This window comes from Frieseomelitta varia, unplaced genomic scaffold, assembly GCF_011392965.1.
Source record: "Frieseomelitta varia isolate USP_RPSP 00005682 unplaced genomic scaffold, Fvar_1.2 scaffold_737, whole genome shotgun sequence".
NCBI classification, from domain to species: Eukaryota; Metazoa; Arthropoda; class Insecta; order Hymenoptera; family Apidae; genus Frieseomelitta; species Frieseomelitta varia.
In genome coordinates this window covers 118,975-142,743 of record NW_025110520.1, presented here as the reverse complement: position 1 = coordinate 142,743, position 23,769 = coordinate 118,975, and the positions used below count along the sequence as shown (strand labels likewise).

At 40.6% G+C, this 23,769-nt stretch overlaps 1 protein-coding gene across 3 annotated transcripts in view; it reads left to right on the top strand.

The window, feature by feature from the left end:
- Positions 1-23,769, top strand: part of LOC122535563 (transcription factor Sp9-like) — a 124,734-nt gene that overhangs the window by 22,150 nt on the left and 78,815 nt on the right. Inside the window, exons 1-2 of one of the 3 annotated variants that reach the window (XM_043667217.1) lie at positions 6,738-6,796; positions 9,940-9,942. In XM_043667217.1, coding sequence (XP_043523152.1) covers positions 6,746-6,796; positions 9,940-9,942 — 54 coding nt within the window. In that variant the 5' untranslated portion in view covers positions 6,738-6,745. Of the gene's footprint in view, positions 1-6,737; positions 6,797-9,939; positions 9,943-23,769 lie in introns of those variants that run through there. The other 2 variants (XM_043667220.1, XM_043667221.1) reach the window with 2 other exon arrangements.

Genomic DNA, 23,769 nt, shown 5'->3' with positions numbered 1-23,769 from the left:
TTTTTTTCCTCTCAACCGGCGAATACGTACGTACTAGGGAAAAAACGGGAATGCGGACGATCGGTCAACTCTTCGCGGCGAACTACGCTCGATTGCCTTGTTCTTGATTTTGCTTCGAACAAGATTTGACGGGAGAATGAAACGCAAACCCCTCCCGAGTTTTCTATCTATTTCACGGAACCGCAAGTTATTGTATTATCGCGGAAAGAAACAATTATCTCATAGTGTGAGATAGGTGAAAAAGGTTTACCGACTTTTGAAAAATTTTGTCGAAGTTTCTGATCGTGGAGCATATTACTTATACTTACCAGAAATCGGTCGATTTCAATGCTCTTTTGATAAGAATACAATATATCGAGTATAGGTTAAAAATGTAAAAATGGAGTATGAAAGGACTTACAGTATGGCTACGCTACGTATAACATAGAGTTAATGTAATATAAACTACAAGGAGTTAAAAAAGTTAAAAAAATCAGACCGCCTTGAAAGTAGTTTCCTCGTGAATTGACACGTGCATTAACGTTATCGCTAGTGGATACACGTTCAGTCAAGGCAGAAATCTTTTAAAAATTGAACTATTTAACCAATTTCATGATACAAAAAAAAAAAAACACGGTTAATATTCACGCGAATGACTACAGATTCCAATATTTTCAAAAATAGTGACTGCAACGCACCACCACTTTTCTCTACTTTTCAATTTATGAGACTGATCAAAACGAGTCTCTTCACAATACGGTTCTTGGGTTCAAAACTAGCCACCGTTTTGTAGTTTGTCCGAATTCAGATTCTTCCTAGCAGAACTGGAACTGGAAAGTGGAGTATGCGCGAAGGAACGCAGAAATGAAGGAAACGATGTGTTCGAAATCCTTTTGGGAGCGTTTAGCTGGCAGGCTTCCGCGTAACAGAGCTGCCAAACGAACGGATCGTGACTCTTTGCGAGGAGCCGACAGAAAATAACGTTATTATATGTCTTAAAGTCTCAAGCGAACACGTAGACCAGCGAAAACTTAAAATCAGCACGCGATCAGCGCGGTGGGTTTCTCCAGTTGGATGGCGCCCACGACCTTGACTCAGGAGGAACGTTTGGCCTCTGAACGTCGGAAAACGCATATCCTCCGCTGATCCTTCGTTTCCTGTCTTCTCTCTTTCTATCGGTCTCCCCAATCATCGTTCTGCGACAAACAGAGCGTTATTTTTTTCGTTTTTTTCTTCGATTCTTTTTTCTTGCGTCTTTACACAATCATCGTTTTGCGGCAAATAGCACGGCCATTTTTTTTTTTTTTTCCCTCGCGTATCGATGGATTATGTAAAGTATCGACGCGTGCAAGAAAACGAAGGAAGAAGAAGTACGTCACCGGATGTTGCTCGGGATTGTGGAAGATATCGGTACGATGTCGTTTAATCCTGTCCATTCTTTTTCTTTTCTTCTTTTCTAAATTTAATAAACGAATGGAGTATTTATCGGCACTGGTAGGTTAATTACTCGCGGCTACCGACGTCGTTACCTTCGAGCGTTAGAAAAACCGTTTTGCGACGTGTAATTTAATTTTCCTATTTGTCTCCGGCACGAATCGAATGATTGAGATAAATTACGAAGGATCGGTAAGTGAAATACTGCGAGAGGAGGAGGAAAAAAAGATTGACGCGAGCGCAACTAATCGCATCTATCATTAATCTTGGCGATTATGTCTCGAACTTGTTGAACTTAGAGACGCGTAAGAAACTAAGTTTACGTCCATTTTATTGTATGAAATTTAAATTGGCTTTTGATTGAAATTTTGACGCATCTTAAGAGTCGTAGATCATTTCCATGGATCTTTAGGAATAATCATAAAAATTTAGATTTTTATTTGCGAAACATAATGGTACAAAAATATGTAAAACATCATATAAAAAATACGTTGCATATAATAATCAGTTAAAGTTTTAAAGATATGTATCTATATAAAAATCTGTGATCTAGCCACAGATGATGCAAGGATAAAAAAAGTAAAAATCACGATCAAAGTGAATTGAATTTTGCATTACCTGTTCAAAAATTTAAAATTGAGGGAAACAGAACTGAAATTATAATAAAGTATTAATAAATATTACACATGAGTTACGATGAGTTGGAAACTCTAAACTACTTTAAGGATAAAACACAACAAATTGAATAAATTGAATTCACAGTAATCGCAATACACTTCGAAAAGAAATAAATATCGCACAAAAGTAAATTGTAAAATTATATGAATTATAATACGCGACATCGTGCTTTTATTTTCCTCGAATAACCGCTTGAATACGGTAATTATCCCGGCAACTTGTTATTAGCCCGGCATAATACGTAATAAGTCTCAATCAGAACTTACAAAACATTTTTCGAATAATTATACACGTTCATTGTAAAATATTTGTCCGCCTTGGATTCCTGCGGCGCGGCGCACGATATTTATTAATGTGCCATGATAACAATGTTACGCGTGTTAATGTCCCCGAAATTGCTATGGTCAACGACTGATCGAACAGTTTCTCATTTGCAATGATAAATTGGCCGATCGATGGGCTCGCCGTTTATTTGGAACTCACGTTGGAACGCACGCTCGATTTTTCAAACGAGATTGCCTCTCGATGCTTGTGTAACATTTCCAAAAAGGGGAGGGGGAAAAAAAAGAAAGAAAGATTATATAAAACCCCGGCTTTTATCTTGGTCTTCGTGGTCTGATCGACTTGGCGTTCGTCGAATAAAATACGAGGGCGATAAACGTTCGGTTAATGAAATTCATGAGGATAAAGTGGACGGCCGTGCGGAAACCGGAGCCACCGTACATCACTTAAGGATTCAAGTGCATTTTCATTTCTTTTTTTTTTTCCTTTTTCTTTCTTTCGTCGAGTCGATCGCGTGCTCCCTTCTGGAGTAAGCGTGTTCACCCGCCACGGGGAAGAAGGACATTTATTACGTCGTTTGTGCACTTTTGCTCTTCCTGTGATCCCTCTTTAGACAGTTACTGTCAGATGACTGTCTTCTAGTTCTACGACCCACTGTTTTCCTCTCCGTTTCTCAGGGTGAAATCAAACCAATATTAGAAGAATCCCTGGTATTTATTTTCAAACCTGTTGGCCATTTTTTAAAATCAGCATGCGAAATCAACCGACAAAAATCTTTGATGTTGATACTCGACGTTAGTCGTAACGTCACGATGTGCCGGTCATTTTGTTTTTCAAAGTGCTGGATTTAAATGTACGTAGAAACGAAATTAATACATCGACTGTCATTTCGCGTGGACTGTTTTCCGGGATAACGTTTCTTAAACGATCTGAGGCTAAAAATTTAATATTTGATCGCAAGCATGATCTTCCGAAGACTTGACAATGACACTTTGAGTCGATATTCCGACTATTCTACGATGGTTTCGTTACGTTCGACCGTAAACAGACACGGTATCGCTCTACTTAAAATAAAAGTACACCGAAAAGAGGACGAACTCTCGGCCTGTGTCTCGAGCGAACGAATGAACCTCGCCGACTTGAAAATTCGCAACGCGCCGGGGAACGACGGTATAAAACGGTTATCGAACGTCGCCTGCGAATTACGGAAACACTGCGTCAGCATCCGGGCGCACGATTCTCCGAAATGTCCGCATCGATTGCTGCGGTCACGTCGCTCACCGTTCTCTCGAAACCATTGCCAACCCTCTTTCTCGCGACCCCTCCGGTATATCCGAGCCCTCCTCCCTCGCCACCCAGGCTCTTCCTCTCTCACGTTTCCACCCTCGAATCCACCGTGGCATTTACCGACAGTGCCACTCAGGGAAACCAAGATGGTTACCGCGTCAGCACTTCAACGTCGTTTCATCCCCCGTTCGTCGTTGTACCACCGCTATACATACTCTTTTGTGGTGACACCACATGCCAAGATGCGTTTCAACGTTGACCGTTCCCTTAGAAAGGAAGGATCCTTTTAAAAAGAAAATTAAGAAATACATTGGAAGAAGTGTCAGAGAGCAAGTTTCGATTGGGTTCGCACGTTTGTCTGTGATTGTGGTTTTTAATCCTCTCGAGAAGGCGAGGATATACGTATTATTTAAAAGTGAACGTTTATTTGACTTTATACCGTGAATATTAGTGCGTAGTACGAAAGTTTAATACTAATACTCGGGAATCAATTTTGTTTTTCTCTTGCAGCAATTCGATCGAATTGTTACACCAGATCCGGGATTGTTTGAATAAATTTATACATGTTCATTTTCTTTTTTGGTATATTCTATGTATCAATGTTTCATATGTATGTTTGACGAAATAACATACATTTGATAGATTGTAGTCAAAATTGTTAGAAACACACGCATGTTTCTTTAAAGAATAGAATTCTCGCTTGAAGGGCTCAATAAATCGCATCTTGTCACAAGCATTCCGCGGCTGTTTGGAAATGTTTAATTACGCGTACCAATCTGTGGTAATCAACGACTCGTTCCTCCTCCAATCCGCCATTGAAACCATCCCAAGTTTGCTTTCTGTTACCGCGGTAAACGGCAAGAACGGCAGTTCAAAAATAGTAATCGTTCGTGATGGCGAACTCGCATGCAGTTACTCGCGAAGTAAGCCTACGATTTTCCATCGTTGGCCAATCGTTGCTAGTCGAAGGGAGAAAGAGAGAGAGAGAGAGAGAGGAAGAGGAAAGGCGCGGAAGAAACGTTTAAGCCAACTCTTGGCCGAACGAACGGATAATAATCCTGTGTGTGCCATGTACATCCTCCGTTACCGCTGCAGCCACGCTACAGCCAATTAATCCGGCAATCACGAGCGATTCTCCGCTCCGCTCCACTCCACCTGCTTTATTTGCCATTAAGAAGGAACGTATACCACGCAGGCCGCGCCATTGCGTCCGACACGGAGGAAAGGGAAGAACGATGAAGAAGATGGAGGGTAAAGCAGGTCGATTCTCGATCCGACTGATTCGATGTGGGCGTCGACTTCGCGAATACGTTCCAACGTACGAGCTCGCTGGAAATTCGGTACCTTTTCTCGTATTCCAACGTCGTGAGAGCATCAGCGATACTAGTCTCTTCTCTCTCTCTCTTTATCTTCTGTTCGATTTTCTGGTCGAACTGGTTGGCTCTTTCTCTAGTAATAGTCTATTTCGTTGCTTTTCCTTCTTGTTGTTACGGTCTTCTTTCGAGATTAGTTTCTTCTTTCTCTGCCTTGTGTGCTGTTCTTTCTTGTTCTCGTTCGAGCCTTTTGAATTTTCTTCGAGAAAACTTATTTTCCATTTCCCATCATACCGAATATCAACTTCATTTGTTTCTTGTTCTTTTCTTCTCCTCGTTCTTCCTTCTCTCGCGTTGCCCCTTTTTCTTCTTGTTCGAGGCTCGTGCATCTCATCCGTGTCCGTTTCGCGAGCCTTCCACCTTGGTGGCCGACTCGCTGCGCACACAGACGTACCCCTATCGTATCGTAATGTGAAGTACGAGTCGAACGTACGTGTTTCTCCCGAGACTCGTCCCATCCCCCACTCCTCTCTTTGCCTTTGATTTTCTCTTCGTAAAATCTTGTACCTTCGAGGATTGGCTTGCTTACGGAACGGAGAAACGATATTAAAAGGGATGCATTAGCATTGGGATTGGGATTTTTTTTCACTAAGCTCGTTTGCAGCCGCCATTGCCTTTACTTTGTTACACTCCCGAACTTGAACTCGACATTTTATCGTCCATTGTTTTAGATAGTTTGAGACTTCACATCTGAAATTGCATCATCCGTATTTTCATTCTTCTTGATATAAAGTATGTACAAATATTTCTTACGGTTATCACACGTCTAATTTATATAATTTATTCAGCTGCTTTGTAAGATATTTATTCGTTAGATTACTACTAACCGTCGCAATAAAATTGCAATCTGTTTCAACTTTACACTAAATAAAACACTCGCGTTGATATTTTCACATCAATTTCTCATTAAACGTTTCCTAAGTTTTCGCTCAATTTTCAAATTAATCAGCAAGAAAGAACGGACAAAGAATCGATCCCCCTCCTCAACCTCAAAAAAAAAAAAAAAGAAAAAAAAAAAAAAAACTCATAATATAACCCAAGATTTCTATAAAACAATGCCTACCAAAAACAAGAAAAGAAAAGACAGAATAGTTGATGCTAAAGCGCTGGAATTTTTTGTCACGTGAAGCGCATCTTCCGTACATGTCGGCGCAACGTGACTCGAAGGCTCGTGCTGGCCAAACGAGCAGGAGAAATGACGCGACTCCCTCTCACGAACTATAAACTCCGTCACTATTTTGATTCCCAGCATTTGGCATGATCGTACGCGCGTCCGTGGTTCCCCCCTTCATGCAATATTGATGACCCGCCGCGGATCAAATGCCCCATGATAGCCCCCACCTACTCCGTCCTCCCTAACCGGTATCCTGATTGCGAAGCGGGTCAGAGCCACTGATTTTCAATGGATGGCAGCCGAATTTAAACTATGATTACACCCCCCGCCGTCGTCTAAGTACGGGCCTCGAGGTCGGTTTAATGAAGCCTCGCCGAATTAGCGCCGAGCGCTAAATTGCGCGCATTTTCCAACCGGGGCTTCAGATAACCGACACGTGTGGCTATCGCGAAAATTAGCAACACGTGAAAGTCACGGATAATTAGTCATCAGGTCGAGATAACGCTGGCAACGATAACACGCGTGGCATACCCTGCAACTGTACACCGAGTTGACAGTGGTCGATAGCTAGCCTCATGACTAACTGATCGTAAGGAAAATGTGCTCTTTGGATCTGTTGGAAGTTGATCGCGACCCGTTGCGCTTCAAGGTAAGAGCGAAGAGTTATCAATACGTGCGGCTCGTTCTTTCTTCACGAAATTCGGAAGAAAGTCACGTTTGGGAAGAATCGTTTCCGAATTTTCAGCCTCGTGTTCACCGGAGCGTGACCGACGCGCGGTGGCTATTGTCTTACAGAAAGTTTTCGATTTCCATTCGTGGTTCTTGCGTTTAAATAGGGTGGAAGGAAGAGCGTTTCGAATGAAGGGTAGAGGCTGGCTTTCGACGTTGCCGCCACGAGATAAGACAAAGAGATGCAGACGCGCCGGCTCGTGGTTGATGTAGCGTCTCGAATTTTAATCCTCTGTAATATTGAGTAACCTGACACTCATTTTCTAGTTTTCACTTGTTGCATTTTAATGATACATTGTTACGATAATGTCGTATGAATTATTTATAACATTATAATTCGAATGGCCAATTACTTGTAATTCGACGATTGGTACAGTTGCACGAGAATAACATACTTACAATAATTATCAATTCCCAGAGTTTAAATTGGAGTTGATTGATGATCTTCCGATTAATATTCCTAATATCATTCCCATTTTTGTATAAAAATCTTTTAGGAAATAGGATATTACCATAACGTTTGAAGCAAAAATTTTCCAATGAGAACAACTATGGTATGGTATTAGAACTTTCTAACAATTCAATTTTTCAACAAATGTAACGAGTGTTCCGATACTTACGAACTCGAAACAACAGACACGTTCAGAGTAATCCGACGATTCGATTGATCCGTCGCGGGAAAGGTTCCATCCCTTCATCGCAAACTCAGGATCAGTACCCGATTGAAAAGTTTCCTATTTTCACTTTCGCGTGGTCGTGTTTAAATGCTGTTTAATTACCTGTCACGAGGCGCGTACTTCGAATGAAAAATCTACGCGAGCAAAATTAATACGGCAATTAATCTTGCCGGGTGTCAGACGCGAAAATTATGATCGCTTTATGTAGCGCTTTGTCCGGCTGAGACAGAAACCCCTCCGTAATGTCAGGGTTATTACATTTTTCCGCAAATGGAGAAAAGGAACAAAGAGGAAGAAGAAGACAAAACAAAAAGAAAAATGAAAAAAGAAAACGAGCAGCGCGAATTTGTAGCTACAGCTCTCTCCGGGATGAGATCAAGGTGTTCCTCTTTTTTCTTCCTTTTTTTCCTTTTTTTTTTTTTTTTGGCGAAAGATAGGCGACGTACGTGCACGATATATAAACCAACGGCAGCGAGACCAACGGGACACTCATTCTTACCGTAATATTCCGACGTCACTTGCAGAGGGTGTCCCTTTAATAATTTATTAGCAAGCCAGCCAGCGGAACAGGGAGTCCCTGATTGTGTCGTGTCGTCTGTCCCCGGCATTGTCGGGGCAACTCGCCGCGGGTGGTCCTTGACACGATCCTGGTACTTGGATGCTGTAGCTGTTATTAATACCAGAACTGCCGATCAATTATTTATGATACGTTCCTCGTTGTCAAATTACTTCTTTCCGATACAACTTGACGGGAAATCTCGTTTTCTGTTGAATACCAGTACTGTAAGGGAAATGTCTATCACCGATTTCGATGATTTTTGATCTGTAGACTGTAGCAATTTACGTCAGGTTAATGAAACTGCGCGTTTAATTTTAACTCATCGTATTTTATATTCTTCATGACGAATGTTAGCAGTATAATTAAATCGAAATAAAATAACGAAATTGTGTTGAAGAAACGCCAATGCAGAGTTTCCTCTTGACGAGGAAACAAATCCTGTGCAATCTTCTCCAATAAAAGCGAAGGACTAAATCGATTTCAGAAATAAGTAGTCAGATGAGTATCGATTACTTTTATCAGCACGGTATTTCCTGGTGTTAAAATCTCGCTTGATTTTTCTTCGATCGGTCATGGGTGAAACATTATCAGCCGACACAGGAACGATCGGCTCTATAGATTTCAATAATTCGATTGTTAATGTCGCAGGAAACGCATTAATTATTTCAGTCAGTATATACGATAGAGAGAAAGGGGGTTTATTATTCGAAGCTATCAATTACGCGTATCCTTAAAAAATGTTGCCATACGGATTGTTTTCTCTCTCAAACGCTAGACAACTCGACATACATACCTCGATTTTACGCGGCCCACGCGAAAATGGATTTTTTCTCGATTCTATCGATTTACACGTGTACAGCGATACGCGTTGCCGCTACGATAAATCAGCAACGCCGGGCGTTTATCTAAATATTAATTAAACGTCGGGTCGGCCGGGCGAGGAGATTTCAGAGGAAAAATATGACGATGAAACGCGTAGGTACTGTCGTTTAAAAGTATGTAGACATTTATCATGGGATCTGTGAAATACGTATAATTCATATTATTACTGTGTTAGATGATATTTATACGGTCAAATTATATATTGCGATTGTTGAATGATGCTCGGTGCTAAATTCTTTTGCACGTTTAATTTAAATACATTTAATACATTCTCTTGTAGTACAGTATCTTGAAAATACGATTTTAATAAATATCAATGTGTAGAAAAAATTTTGGCAATTCTCTTATTCTGTATAGGATGATTTAATATATTTGGACAACTCATACATAGCACTAATGATTTCATCACACTGTTTTATTTAAACAATGCGAAACAAAGTTATTAATTTAAAATTAGACGAGGCTTGATGGTTGCCTTATTCATGCCTGATAAAATATATGTTATGCACGAAATTCAGTTGAAATTTAAAATTTCACACGAATAACCGATATACATTGACTGAAAATATATTTTCTAAATTAGAACACTTCAATTTCAATCGCAATTCAAGAAATATCTGATGAAATATCTCCTCCAAACAATGTGTGCTCTCCCAAATACACCGGGATACACAAATTTCAGATCTCTCCTCGGATAATCACAAGAACGAAGAGAATGTTCAAACATCATTCGAGTGTTGGCGCGCGCGAATATCGATTGATAGGGACGATCCGTGGATAATCGCGCGTACGATAAGGCCGTGCCGCGGATAAGAAAGACGAAGATCCCCTGGTCGTAAATCGAGTTTCGTCGTACAAGTGGCGCGCCTCCCATCGTCGTTCGCGATCGGGCCCCGCGTGCGAATTAATCCAGCGACGGGCCGTACGTGTTTCCACGGCGTGGAGCCGGTGTATATATGCGTGTGAGTGATACATGCGTATTTCGGGCCGCGTATATAATAACAGGTTGCCAGTACGGGGCCCTCTCCTAGTCCCTCCGCGGCCCCTCGCAGCCGCAGTGATGTATGCGCTAATTGTGAGGCCCTTCGTTCCGACTCTCTTCCTTCCCCCCCATACGCGCTTCTTTTCCCTTCTTTTTCCTCTCGTCTTCGTCTTCTTTCCCTCGAGCCGCTGCGCGATTCCTCAAGGAGGTTAATATCGAGCTTCGATTCAATTTAACCTCCTGGTCGTACGATCATCAACCAACGTCAATGCAAGTATTCATCACAGTTCAGTCAACAACAATGTAGCTTTCAATTCGTCTGTCCCTCGAAAGTATTTGAACCGGTCGAATTGGCAGTTGGATTGAAAGTTTCGAAGTTTAATTTTTCATTGGGCCAGCGTCCGAGTATCGTTTCACAATGTTTTGTTTCACTATCCATTACGTTTCAATTTCTTCCAATTATCACAGATTTGATGTCGAGGTAACTTCTGCACTTTTTGAGGAACTATGTTAGAATCATCCGGACAATTTAAATAATAAAAGACGGTTGATTTTCACGGCTAGATTTTGTGGCTAGTCGATCTACGCGGAACGATCGATTACGATCTTCCGGATGGAGATGGTCCGTCGGCCGGCCATATTTTTATTTAGACACACGTTTGCAAACGCGTAAATTTATTTCAAAAAGGGGGACGTCGGATAAGACGGGCATTCTCGTTCGTCCTTTCGCCCAAAGGATTTCGACATCTGTCCAAGCGTAGCCACGCTCGGCAAGATGTATCGGCCAAGCCCCGAAGCAGGCAATTAAGTAATTAAACAAATCTGTCGAAGGCGTTATGAATGAGTGGACGCACGCCCGCGAGGCGTCTTCGTGGGACGAGAAGGTTGAAAACGTCGCTTCGTGTACCAAGACGTACGACATTTTCATCCGGAGAACCATCCTCTGGTTACGTCTTTGTATATGACTCTGTCAGAGCCACAGCTCTAACTCTATTACAGATGCTCGAAGCAGATACTCGTATAACTTGAACTGTAACTGGAACTGTGGTTCGAAAATTATAAACACGAGTATTCGGGTGTTTGAGTACTTGAACTGTGAATTGCGTATTCCAAGCTTGAGTATTTAAATTCGAGTTCTTTCTCTAAGCTATATCCTATATTAAAAATCGATGTGCTGTCAAAGATTGAAATTAACTGTCGAGTAGATTAAGGCTAGGGCATGATTCAAACTCGTAACTACATTCGTCAGTTACACATGGATTCGTACGTTATATGCTATGTGAAAAATTACACGGGCGAAATATTCATGAACAATATTTGTTCGTTTCCTCTTCATACACTAACACTAACGCTACAACAGAGATTTTAACGCTACTACATAAGAGAAAATATTTCGAGGCACTTGTACTCATCCAGATACCAATTGAACGAGTGTTCGAGTCCTCGAATATTAGGTGCCTACAGAATCAAGTCAGTCAACTAACGACAAACGCTGGTTCGAACAAAAGGCAGGGAGTTTTTTTGTGAAGCTATAAGCTGTAACTCACTGGAAATGACTGACAGTCCACGCGGTCATAAAACACGAAAGTGAAGTTGTTCTCCGATGGGAGAGAGAGAGAAAGAGGAAAAAATGAAAAAAGAAATCCGACAAAAGGTAAATCTGAAACTAGGCTCTGGTTTACGACGCGTGTCGTTCTCGCGTTGTCAATTCCGTTGGCGCGCAATCAAGCGCAGACCGAGCATTAACATTGCTCTCACTCCCAGGTTTAATCAAACGCTAACCAGCGGAGATTTAATCTACCACGGACTCCCCCGGGTTTTTCCCAACCCACGGAGCTCGGTTCGCCACGATGCTGAAAAGCCTCGCGGCGTCATTGGTGTCGTCGTTGCTCGTACATTCACATCCCCTATCTCTCTTTCTCTCTTCCCGTCTATTCGATTCGCTGGCGTAGGTAATATAATCACAACACTCGGGGTGGCCTCGTTATTTATAGGCACTCTATTTGCGCCAATGGAGCCCGAATTTGACGACGATATCGACTCCGGCTGCGATTAAGGGATGACTCGTAAGCACTCGATCCCTACTCATTGCCAACCCCTAATGTGTCCCCAGGGGATGTTAAACGTCGGCTTTCCCAACGGCTCGGCCGCGCAGTGAAACAAAGTCGGTGGTTTGTTAATAGATGGTTGGCTGGGATTGAGGAAATCTCTCGTTAACGTTTTCGCCAACCAGCTCACATACATAGGCATCTATGTGTGCGACTCGCGAAACTTTACCGCAAAAAACATTTGTAAAACTGTACTTTTTGAGTACTATTTTAGTTCAGTAAAATTTAGAGGCAATCTGAAAGTGTAAAACTATAAAAGTGAAACTTGTAATTTCCATCGACCAATATATAATGAGTGATATTTGTTATTAAAATATCAAAATGTTTTGTAAAATGTTCGAACTGCTTCACTTTCGTGTGTTTTTATGCGTATTTCCAGATTTCTTGTTTCGAGCAAATGATCTCCTTAAGAGAGTCACATACGTCGTATATACACGTATACAATATGTACGTATTCATATATTCGCATGTATACATGTATCATACACGTGACATGTATTCATAAATTTATACACACACGTCACATTCCACGAAGGAATCGCGAAGATCCGCGAGTTTCCATTTCCCTCGGAACGTGTTAATTGATCGGTCTCAAACGGGATTTCCGTTTTCGCCGGATCGTGATACGGGACCATCAAACAATTTGCCTGGGACAGATAAGGCAAACGGTCGGCGAAACGAGCGGTCGAATAATGCACGAGGAAGTTTGAAGCGAGGAGTGTATCGAGGATGAAAAGAAAATTAACGGTGATACGATCGACACGAAGAGCAAAAGTTCGCTTCCTTTCGTTCGGCACGGCCCACAAAAGTTTCGCCGACCCACGTATATCGCCAACTTTTACACGCCCACGTAATACCCCGTGTGTCAACTGTGTGGCCAGGGTTGCCGCGAGGACAGGCAAGGGGAAAGGAAAAAAGAAGTAGAGAAAAAAAAAAAAGAGAAGTGTATGCGTCACCGTGTGACTTCCGGCCGCGATCGCCAATTGCTGTTCGCAGATGACACGTTGCGAGACTTTGTCCTCGAATGGAAATGACTGGCCACTGGTAGTTGCGGAAAGCAATGAAAAGTACCATGTGGACAAGGAAACGTCGATATTATAATACGTTATAACAGTTTCGTTCAGTATAGGATTTAGTTTAATATTCGAGACCTTGTAGTTATTTGATTCCATCCAGCGTCGCAACGGAAATGTTTATTAAATCTTTTAGACGTCTAAATCTAGAGTCGACGTAATTTGTTCGTAGCAAAGTTCGCTTTTTTTTCTTTTTTCTTTTTTGTTGATCTTTTTTTTTTTTAACGTTACGTCGCACGATGACCGAGTTATATTCCAATATTATAACTACTTTAATATTATATTTAATATTGGCGTATTAGTAGTAATATTTTGATTCCAATCTGACGAAGGATGTACGAATAATATTGAAAATAGGTAATAGATAAATCCATAACGAATAATACGAGTTCAGTTGTTATAGGTCATCAGTTCAACTCGATTAATATCAATCTTTATACTCGGTTATTAAGTAATTCTTAGACGTTCAAACAGGTTATAAAACGATTATTTAATTCATATTTAGAATCGAATTCTAAGATTGCTGTTACCAAGATGAATGTGTGAGAGAAACGACTGTGCTTTCTCACGATAATCATCCAAGTTATTTGCTCATTCGTCTGACAATTAATTGAATGCTAGTTCTTCTCAAAACGTAAAAGCAATTCGATGCTCGAACAGACGAAACCGTGTTTCACCGTCGAGATTTCAACTTTGCCGTGGCCGAATTTTCGGGGGAGTCGAGGCACGCGTGTCGCCAGCGTTGCGGCGATTTCCATGGCGAATCACAAGTTTGCAGACCGTTCGGCAGCCATACGATCGTCGCAACATCCCTGATGACACGTTACCGCGTTTCCTCGACGCTCGAAATATCGCGCAACGTGCGTTTATGTGTAATAAAAGTGACCAGCTGCGCCGCAGCGCCTTCTGTCATCGCAGAAACGTACACACATTTTCTTTTTTTTTTTTCCTTTCTTTTTTCTTTTACATTGGAACCTGTAAAAAAAGTCGAGACCAACCGGACAACTTCGCAATTCCACGAAGAAAAGAATCACGGAAAGCTTATGCGTGGTGGTTTTTGAAACATTCCAATGTCGAACTTTTGAGATATTCCAATGTCGAACGAGGTAATTACTCGGAGGCTGTTACGAGGATCGAGCCAAAGATTTTGGATCTTCAGTTTCGGGATTGTTTCCCGTGGGATGAAACGGTACACCCACGAGTTTATTACTCGAACCAGATTGCAGCGAAGAACGATTGCAATTAAGTATTTGTCGTCTTGTTTGACTGGACTTTTTTAGTTTACAAATAATCTCGCGCCAGTTGATTTGAATGAGCGACTGAAACGATTTTTCTCTGAATTATCTCATCATTGAAATTTGTTATTTTATTTCTCAAATATTAGTAATCTCGTTTGTAAAACAGAGAGAACTTAAATGAAGATACTTAGAACGTCAGCTCGTGTTGGGATTATTTTATCTCAATGAATTAGTTCAAGTAAAAATAATCTGAAAGTTGAATAAAATCTCGTCTTCTCGTATAAATCTTCAGTTTCCTCGTAAAAATCACTTTTCGAAACGTGACCTTAATCGAACCTTAATTAACCTTAATTAAACTTAAACAGGTTCATTCAAGTTTTTGTAATCATTTCGATCATTTTGTAATCAACGAATCAACCATTTTTCAAATTGCTACCTCTTGCAAATGGCCCCCGTATTAAAATTTCATTCTACAAATGATGGCCGTACCGAAGTCGAAAATTATGTTTAAGATGAGAGTAGGCACTCTTTTTTTCTAATTGACGCTCGCAATTGACGTCTTCGCGCACGTAGAAAATTCTACAATCTTTCATCGATATTCGTATCAAGGTTGAAAATTGCATTCAGAGTAAAAGTAGAGTAGAAACGCACGATCATACTCGTTCGTGTACACCTGCGAGCATTTCTCAGACTCTCGAGGCAAGTGTATGTACCATCTCGAGAGTATATGGAAGCTCATTTAGTATTCCACGCTGCACGCTAGTGCCGCCATTAAAGGAAACGGCGAGTACGTGGATACAGGAACGATTAACAGAAACTAGCAAATTGATCGTCGAGAGAACGAAAGATTTCCTCTCGCTGCGTGCCTTTTGCCCTTCAGATTTTTATTCCGAATAATCGCGCCACCACTTGCATTTTCTACTGCCTCGATCTCTCTCATTCGTTCGATCGAAGCGAATATGTCCGAGCATGTTTCTACAAGCGAGGGCGCTAATTATGCATTTCGATTCGTGGTGCAATGAGCAGAAACGGCGCGAAAATGTTACCTGCCACTTTCCAGAGAAATTTGGACAAATCGCGCCGATACACAGACTCGATATTCTCGATCGTTCTCTATCGAGATTCAGACATTATCGAATCTCGATCTGTGCGTTCCGATCGATTTGCAACGACGGGACAGTTTCATTTCGTTTCTCGACGAATAGACTTGTGAAGGTGAACTAGACCAGAGAAGGTGGAGCTGACGCGAAACTTGCCAATTACGCAATTAAATTGTCGTATAACCAGCTGGTTGGCGTCACTGTAGTGCGAGAGTGCCGGCTCGAATCCATCATTGGTGAAGATTAATCGTGGAATTACGAGGATTTAATGCGTTTAAGGTTCGAGGAACGATGACTGTTATCGACAGTTATCTTTAGCGTGATTGTAAAATTTGTTTGGAATCAATTGGAACGATTAAATTTTTATTAGAACGAAGGTGTAATCGGTCATTCATTCATGTTGAATTACTTTGAGAAATCTACAGAGTATCGATTATATATTGTTATTATGTTATTGTTGAAATCAGATGTTTCACTTCTTTAATCGTGGACCTGCAAATTAATATATTATACTCCATTGGGAGAACGTGTGATAAAGATAAATCAATCAAGGTTTCTACAGACATCTTTTTAATTAGAATTAATTAAAAAATTCAGGAATCTCGTACGAGTATCCTAGTCGCTCTCTTATATTTACACTTCTCGCGTCATTTCAAAGTATTACACTTGAATATTCCTTACGTGTAGAGTATTCCTCGCAAAAGTTATAAAACTAAAAACACTTCGACACTGCTTCCCAACTGTGAAATCTCTTTATCAACACGATCCAAAGTATCTTGCATTCTCGACACGCTGTCGAAGATCACCTGAGCGTTTTTTTGAGACGTGCGGGAGTTAGAATCTCAGCCAGCAGATCGCGCGGTGTCGTTCGATACATCGACACGTGCATATCGGAGAAACGTGAGGACCACGGTGCCCGGGAGGGAAAAACGAAAGGGAAGATCCGAGGCCGATTGGTTGTTGGAGCAGAGAGTCGCGTTACTTGGAAGTTAAAGTCTTTAATTCCAGCAATCTTCGTGTCAGGCTGGCTTCTGATCCAGGCCGATGGCCCTCGAAGAGCACCGATGCCCGGATGGCCAACTCTCGGATGCGGAGAGGAGCCGGTGCTTCAGCTAGAGCCAGTAGGTGCACACACACCGAATAATAATACACGAGTCGAAGAGAAATAAGGGGGCGAAGGAGCCGTACCGATCGAGCGAGTAGGATGGCAAAGGGGGGTGGCAGGTGGAGGAGGAGAGATTCGATAATTACTACCGGGAGTCGTGGAGGCGGCCATGGAATCCTCCTCCCGCAACGAGCGCAAACGCGCAATTATTCCCCATCGCCATCCGACAGGATCTCTGATTCCGAGTTTCCTGCCCCGGTATATAACGTGCACGCGCGTTGCGGATAAGGAGCTCCCGGTATTTGATCTTACGTTACCACCACGTTTTCCGCCTTCGGCTCGCTACAACCGATCGGCCGCAGATAAATCCCGAGAGACGTTCCGCACGATCGTGAGATATTTCTCAACTTGTTTCGCAATTCGCGAAAGGAAGCTCTCGGGGTTAAACGACGAGGATTGAACTCGGAGAGATGTTGAAATTTGAATAACCTCGAACCTTTGTAGAAAAATAATCGAGCATCGTTGCACGATTGCTCGCGAATGGACTCGCGGTATTGCTTATTCAAAGAATATATCGTGAAAAATGCAGAACTTAGAATTTCATTAACACTGTGGAATCGACTTGAACATTTCTGGCACGTCAAACGAATTAAAATAATTTTCCAATTTCAATGCTTTGTTAGATTTCTAGAAGAGCAACGAAGAAAGAGTCGCGTACCTCTGCGGTCTAGCGTGCGTGTTCGTCGACAGTTTCTCTTCGTCTTGGTCACGGTCTGACGCTTCTAATCGACGTTGAATGAAGTTAACGCGTTCTCTTGGGATCTTCAACCACTGGAAACCGCAAGATTTGTTCGAGAATCAAGCCGTTAAACCTCTCCCTTTCGTTCTTCGTCGTGAAAAACACGTTCTCGCTATTTTATTCAACTTTGAATACTAACCAAAGAAAGAAATTCTAACCAAAGTTCAAACGTCTCTAAAAATATTGAAAAATTTTCCCCGCGGCTAAATTCACTACAATCTTCTCTTTAAACTTGTACGATTTTCTTTTTTTTTTTTTGCCATTTTATTTACGAAAATTTAAAAAGTTTCAAAATTTCGTTACCCAACCCTGACGTTTAAGAGGGAAAAATCGCGCAGCACGTTTTAAGGAGTCGTTCCAAAGAGAAAGTTTCAATCCCCAATTCCACGGTGGATTTTAGTCACGAGAAAAATTTGTCAATGTTTCTTGAGGCGCTTGAATTTCGACAGTTTTCCGGAATATAAAAGTACGTTTATCTTTGAAAAAAAAAAAAAAAAAAAAAAATCAACTCAGAATTGTCAAATTACATAGAGTTTCTAAAACAAATGAGTTTAAAAGTTACAACAGTTTCAAAGTATTGACAATTTGTTCAGGTTTACGCTCTTCACTTTACATAAATTGAAAAAAAAAAAAAAAAAATGATAAGAGGTAAGAAATCAAAAGTCCTGAAAAATACAATATCACATTTCAACACGAAACAGAGTGAAAATTGAGCTTTCTGAATACGACGTTAGACAAAAGGGTGGTGACTCGCACTACTTTTGCGTTAAACAGCGTTAAACTGTCGAGGTGGTGACAGTGTCGAGAGAGTGTGCGTAAACATTCCGGCGATGTTCACCGACGGCCGTGCACTTCGCTTTCCTTCGGGTACGTATTTTCGGCACCGGGGTGCATCCACCCTTTCGACATGTTTGCGATGCAAGACGACCGACATCGGCGTCTTTGCCGCGCGTCATGGACGAGCGAGTGCGGTCGCGATGGGCGTGGTGGCCCGCAGTCAGAGAACCGTGACGCATCGAGCACGCTCTATTCACGCGCACGCATGCACGCACGCACGCACGCACGCGTACACACGGCCATGAGGAGCATGTCACGGGACACATTGTGTGTGTGTGTGTGTGTGTGTGTATATATATATATATATATATATACATATATATATATATATACAGCACATCGGTGGCGCGTGCGTCCAGTTCGCGTTCTTCCATTGTGCCCCGTTGCTTTCCCTCCGAGACTTTATATCTAGATACGTGTAAGTTTAAATTTGGCGGTGCAATTTTAACAACAAATGATTGATAATGATCGCCTCGATCTTGAGAAAATAGAATTTTGAGTAAAATTTTGATTGGCGACTTGTCAGAGAACAAATCGGAGAGTTTTTGTTAAAAAAAAAAAAAAAAACTGAGTTAAACTTGTTTACGTACACTTGATAATGGAGTTTATGCGATAATGATCTATTGATTCTTCCCGATGTCAGTAACTTTTCATTCGTGCAATAAGAATTCACGTTCAACGAGACACTGTCTTAACGATACAAATTTCATGATTCTTTTCAATAGTGATAATTAGACTTGATTAATTGCGAATTTAAAATCTTCAATAAGAAAGAAAGTTTTTCGAAAACGTTGCGTTGTAATTTAATTTGCATTTCGCTCGATGAGCCAAGAGAAGGATGTCTGTCGACGCGTATTCGAGTTAGACAAGGAGAGTTGGAAACAGTCGTGGCGCGGATCGTGTGGAAGCTACGCGCGTAAAGTAATTCGCGATTCGAGCGGTGATTTGCACTCAATCTTGGTGCGCGGCAACTTTCGTTCAAAATCGTTGAGTGATGATGACGCGTGACGAACTTAATAAATTCAGTACCGGGGCAAAAAGTGTCATTACCAATCGCTCGTAAATCCTTCCACGACATTAAAGATAAAACCACGAGATTCAGAAGATACAGACAAAGACATGGTCATGGTTTTTTCTTCTTTTTTTAACTTTTAACTTTACTTGCATCTCGTTTCTTGAATAACTCTTACATCGTGAGGAAAGAAAAATCGTACGACAAATTTTACGAAGAATCCTTGTAAAGGGGAGACTTTAGTCTTCGAGACGATGGTGGATTTAGTTGTGAGAAAAATTTTCGAGCGCCCATAAAGACGTTCGGAATTTTCGAGAGAAAAGGTATCCGCATTTACCCCTGTTCGAAGTGACGTTTCTTTCTTCATTGTTTGGAAACAAAAAAGCTACGTTCAACGATGCGAAAGTAGAAGCTTTAAAAGCCTTTAAAATGAACGCAGGTAAGAGTTTCGTACGATTTTTTCACACGAAGTTGTGGAAATTCAAACATTCACAATTTCCCGGTTATAATTTATTGATCCTTTAATTTTCTGGAGTAATGTACTACTTTATTCAGTGCTTTAATACTTTTTTCTCACGCCATATCACCGATTAATAATAAATAAATAAATAAACGACTTCTTCACGGTTAGCCCCTGTTTATATCGCCTCTGTGTTCGCAGTAATTGTCCCACTGACACGAAAAGCAATTTCTCTGGTAACGGTATAAAAGCGTAGTGTCGATTCGTTCGTTTCGTGACGTAAGCTCGTTAGCGAGTCCCTAACGTGCATGCCCCACTAGTGGCAGAATAATTATGGAAAATGATCGTCCCACGCTGGACTGGAGATGCTCGTGGGGCATGAAAAAAAAAAAAGGAAAAGAAGAAAAAAAAAGAAATACCAGCTATCGTAAATCACGTAAATCGCTGCATCAAAGGAATACCAGAACCCTTCTTGAATCTGACGAATAAATTCCTCTTCGTGGAAATCTTCTACAGATTAACAATGTGAGAAAATTCTCATATTCGACAATATCCAATTTTTCGTACGCTACTCGAAAGAGTTTTAAATTAGAAAAATTCAATAAGTGTTTTATGCTGTGAACAGTCTCATGTCGAGTAATATTCGTACTCTGCACGAAAGTTTCTTTTATTACATTCTTCGAAATTAGAAAAATTCAATAATAGATACACACCTTTCACAGCAAAAATGATTGATAATGACGATTATTGTATAAGACGCGTACGCTGTGTATTAAAAATAAGATAAAAGGCTCTTGAATGGGAGTGTAGATTGAACGGAAACAGCTTGTTCGAAACCGTTACTCGCGATCTCGCGTATCCGGTTCGAAAAGTCATGAAAAACCGTGAACCCACGCAGTGAATCGTGCGAGAATCGAGATCTTTATCGAAACGGGCCTCTCGACGATCGTACAAGCCCACGCTGTATCGTCTCTGAAGACTCTTCTCTTTGAGTATGACTCGACTTTCGTGGACCACGCGTGTCTCACAGGTGCTTTCGATTCTTCGAGCGTGTACGAATCCTTCGACACGCCTTGTTTCGTTCGCTCGTCTCGAGTCAATCGCTCGAGTTCCCTTCCGTTACCGAATTCATTCGTTCCAAGATCTTTATTTTTTTTGGGCAGATTTATTTTCCTAGTGAAATAAACTTTAAATCTCCCCCTTCTTTTTGCATTCTAACTTCAATTTTTAATTTTCAATTTCCTCCTTTCTACACTCTACACCTTTCGAATATCCTACATGTGTCCACATAAATAAATAAATCAAATTAAAATTAAAATAAAAATCAAACGACTCGAGTTCAGTTCACTTGACTGAAGCAGAAATACTTTGGAAATCTTTTGGAGCATTTCGTAGTATTCCGGTAGTAAATTGACATTCGGAGGAACTCTCGTTCGAATGTCGAGGACTTTTGTTCTCGGTTACAGAGAACGATTGTCGATCTCCCTTCAGAAAGGGTGTTCGACACCCGCAGAGTCCACTCCCAGGGTTGACTGGATCCCAATGTCAGTCGTAAGTAATGACAATGCGATGACTGGCCGAGCGCTAAACACCTGCATTCACCGCCTTATCTCGCGGATCCCGCTGTTCGGACAGGTTTTCGCTATCGTTAGTCGATGATAGTCCGTTGCTCGCCCGGGACCATCGCATTGGGTGGTCTTTCGGTCAATGGTACGCAACTTTGACGCGTCTCGCGCGTTCACCTCTGCCATTGTAAACGACGTGTCCCACTGTCGGCCAAGCCTGCGACTCATGCCACGGTGAACGAACCGAAATTCAAACCCTCTTTTCTTTCTTCTCCTTTTTTCTGGAGATTATTCCGATTCGCTGGGCTTTGAGTGATCGTTTCTTCGTTAGATGGTTATCTGCGGAACTACGGCGTAGCGTAACTTTACGAGTTCGATTGAAATTGTTTCTTTCTTTGTGACGACAATGTTGAAAGTTACGGTCACAGATGAATTTAGAAAATAACAGGCGAATTTAAAATAATAGCAGATGCTTTGTTAGAATTAAAATTGAATTAAAATTGAATGAATAACATTGACAAACAGAATAAAGAACGGACGATATTTATAAGTAACGTGAAACGAGCACGAATTTTAAATGTACAGATAAAAGGAGAAGTGAAATGAAATAACGAATGAACGAAATGAAAATTCGTTGACCTAACATTATAGATAATTGATTCTTCGCAAGTTAACAAATGACATACTGAAAAAAGAAAAGAAATGAAATTTCCACCGTAAAGCAGAAAGCACAAGATTTTGCTGCATTTTTCTTGCATGCACGCCCTCTCTCAGCAACATCGAGGCGACGTACGCCTTACATATAATTTAAAAGTATAATATAATTGTTCGTCCAACAAATTGTTTCTAGAGCAACGGTATTGGCCGGCCCGATATAACGCTCGGTATAATTAACATGGATGTCAGATCAATAAGACGAAGGTGTGCGTGTCGGTCCCTCGATAGGGGACGACAAGGGGCGAGCCGGAATTCAGAATCGTCGCTGATATCGATCGTCAATCCAGCGACAGAGGACGCTCCGACGAAGAAACATCGTTAATTACTTCCGTCTTCGCGAAAACGCTGTCGCTATTAAATCGGAGTCTCTCCACGCTCTTGCAAACTTTTGGCAGGATGCCGTAAATACCGGAGGAGAGGGGGAGAGAGAGTTGTACCAACGGGGAACATTCATTCACTCCCTGTCGCGAGAATTTCACGACGAACTGTCCCGAAACGAATTAGGATCTTAGGAGAATCGAAGTCGAAAGAAATCGAAAGGAAGAATTATTCGGAGTAGAGTAGGAATAATTAATCGATTATCTGTTTCTAATAATCGAAATTGATTTATATTTGAATAATTAATTTAATTATAACAATTAATTTCATAATTATTAAATTCTGGATATTCATAAGATCAATATCATCGATGACCAATTGCTTTAATTGAAAAACAAGGATTAAATATTTCATCAATAAAATGTAAAATCTTTAATGAAGGATAACAAATTATTAATAAAATAAATATTGGAATTAATGTTCAAATAATTTCAATTATATGATTTTTTAATAATGATAAATTTAAAAATTTATTTAGTATTAAATCTATGATAAAATGTAATGTTAATGAAATAATTATAACAATAAATGATATAATAAAATTATGAAATGAAATGAAATTATCTGAATATAAAGAATTTGATTCTTATTAACATTCGTTTATGAATTATTCTGATCAGCACAAGTGTAAATTTTATTTATTTAATGGAACAATGAGAGAGGTTTAGTAGAATAGATGAACGTCGACGAAGAATGTTCAGCGCGGAAGTTTCTAATTTTTACACGTTATAGTTGCTCGCGAGAGTATTTGAAAAAAAGCTTTTAGAAACTTTTTGTGAGTGTATTATATCACGTGGGTTATATTTTGGAATTCGACGTTAATACCAAAAGAACAAGTATCAATTTTGAACGTTCTTTTGTTCATCTCTGTACACGAAAATTTGAGCGTCTCGGTTAATCAGTAGAACGAGTCAATATTTCTATCGTTCCTCGACAACAAAATTACCAAATTAGTGGAGGGAATGAATAATTGACAACTCAGTTCTTCAGAACGAAATTATCAGATGAAAAAATGGAACTTATTACAAACCGTAGATATCTGAAGAAACAGAAATTTATTATATCCATTAAAAATTACCAATATATCATATTCCTTTGCGTTGGGCATCTTTAAATTATCGCCAAGTGCATAAATATCCGCAAGGTGTTCGCATCAATTACAAAGAACCGTTCGAAAAATAAATCACTCGTATCGATCAAATTTGACGAAGAAACACGCGTTTCGTTGCCCTAGTCGAGAATTTTAAGGGCCGAGAGACGTCCACGTACAATATTTAATGGCTTGTTCACTTTCGAAAAATCGACCAGTTACGGTCGATCGATACTTCCATCCTTCCTTCACGAGCAAAATTACCAAAATCAAGTAAAGAAACGAATAATCAACAAACCATAAATACCTGA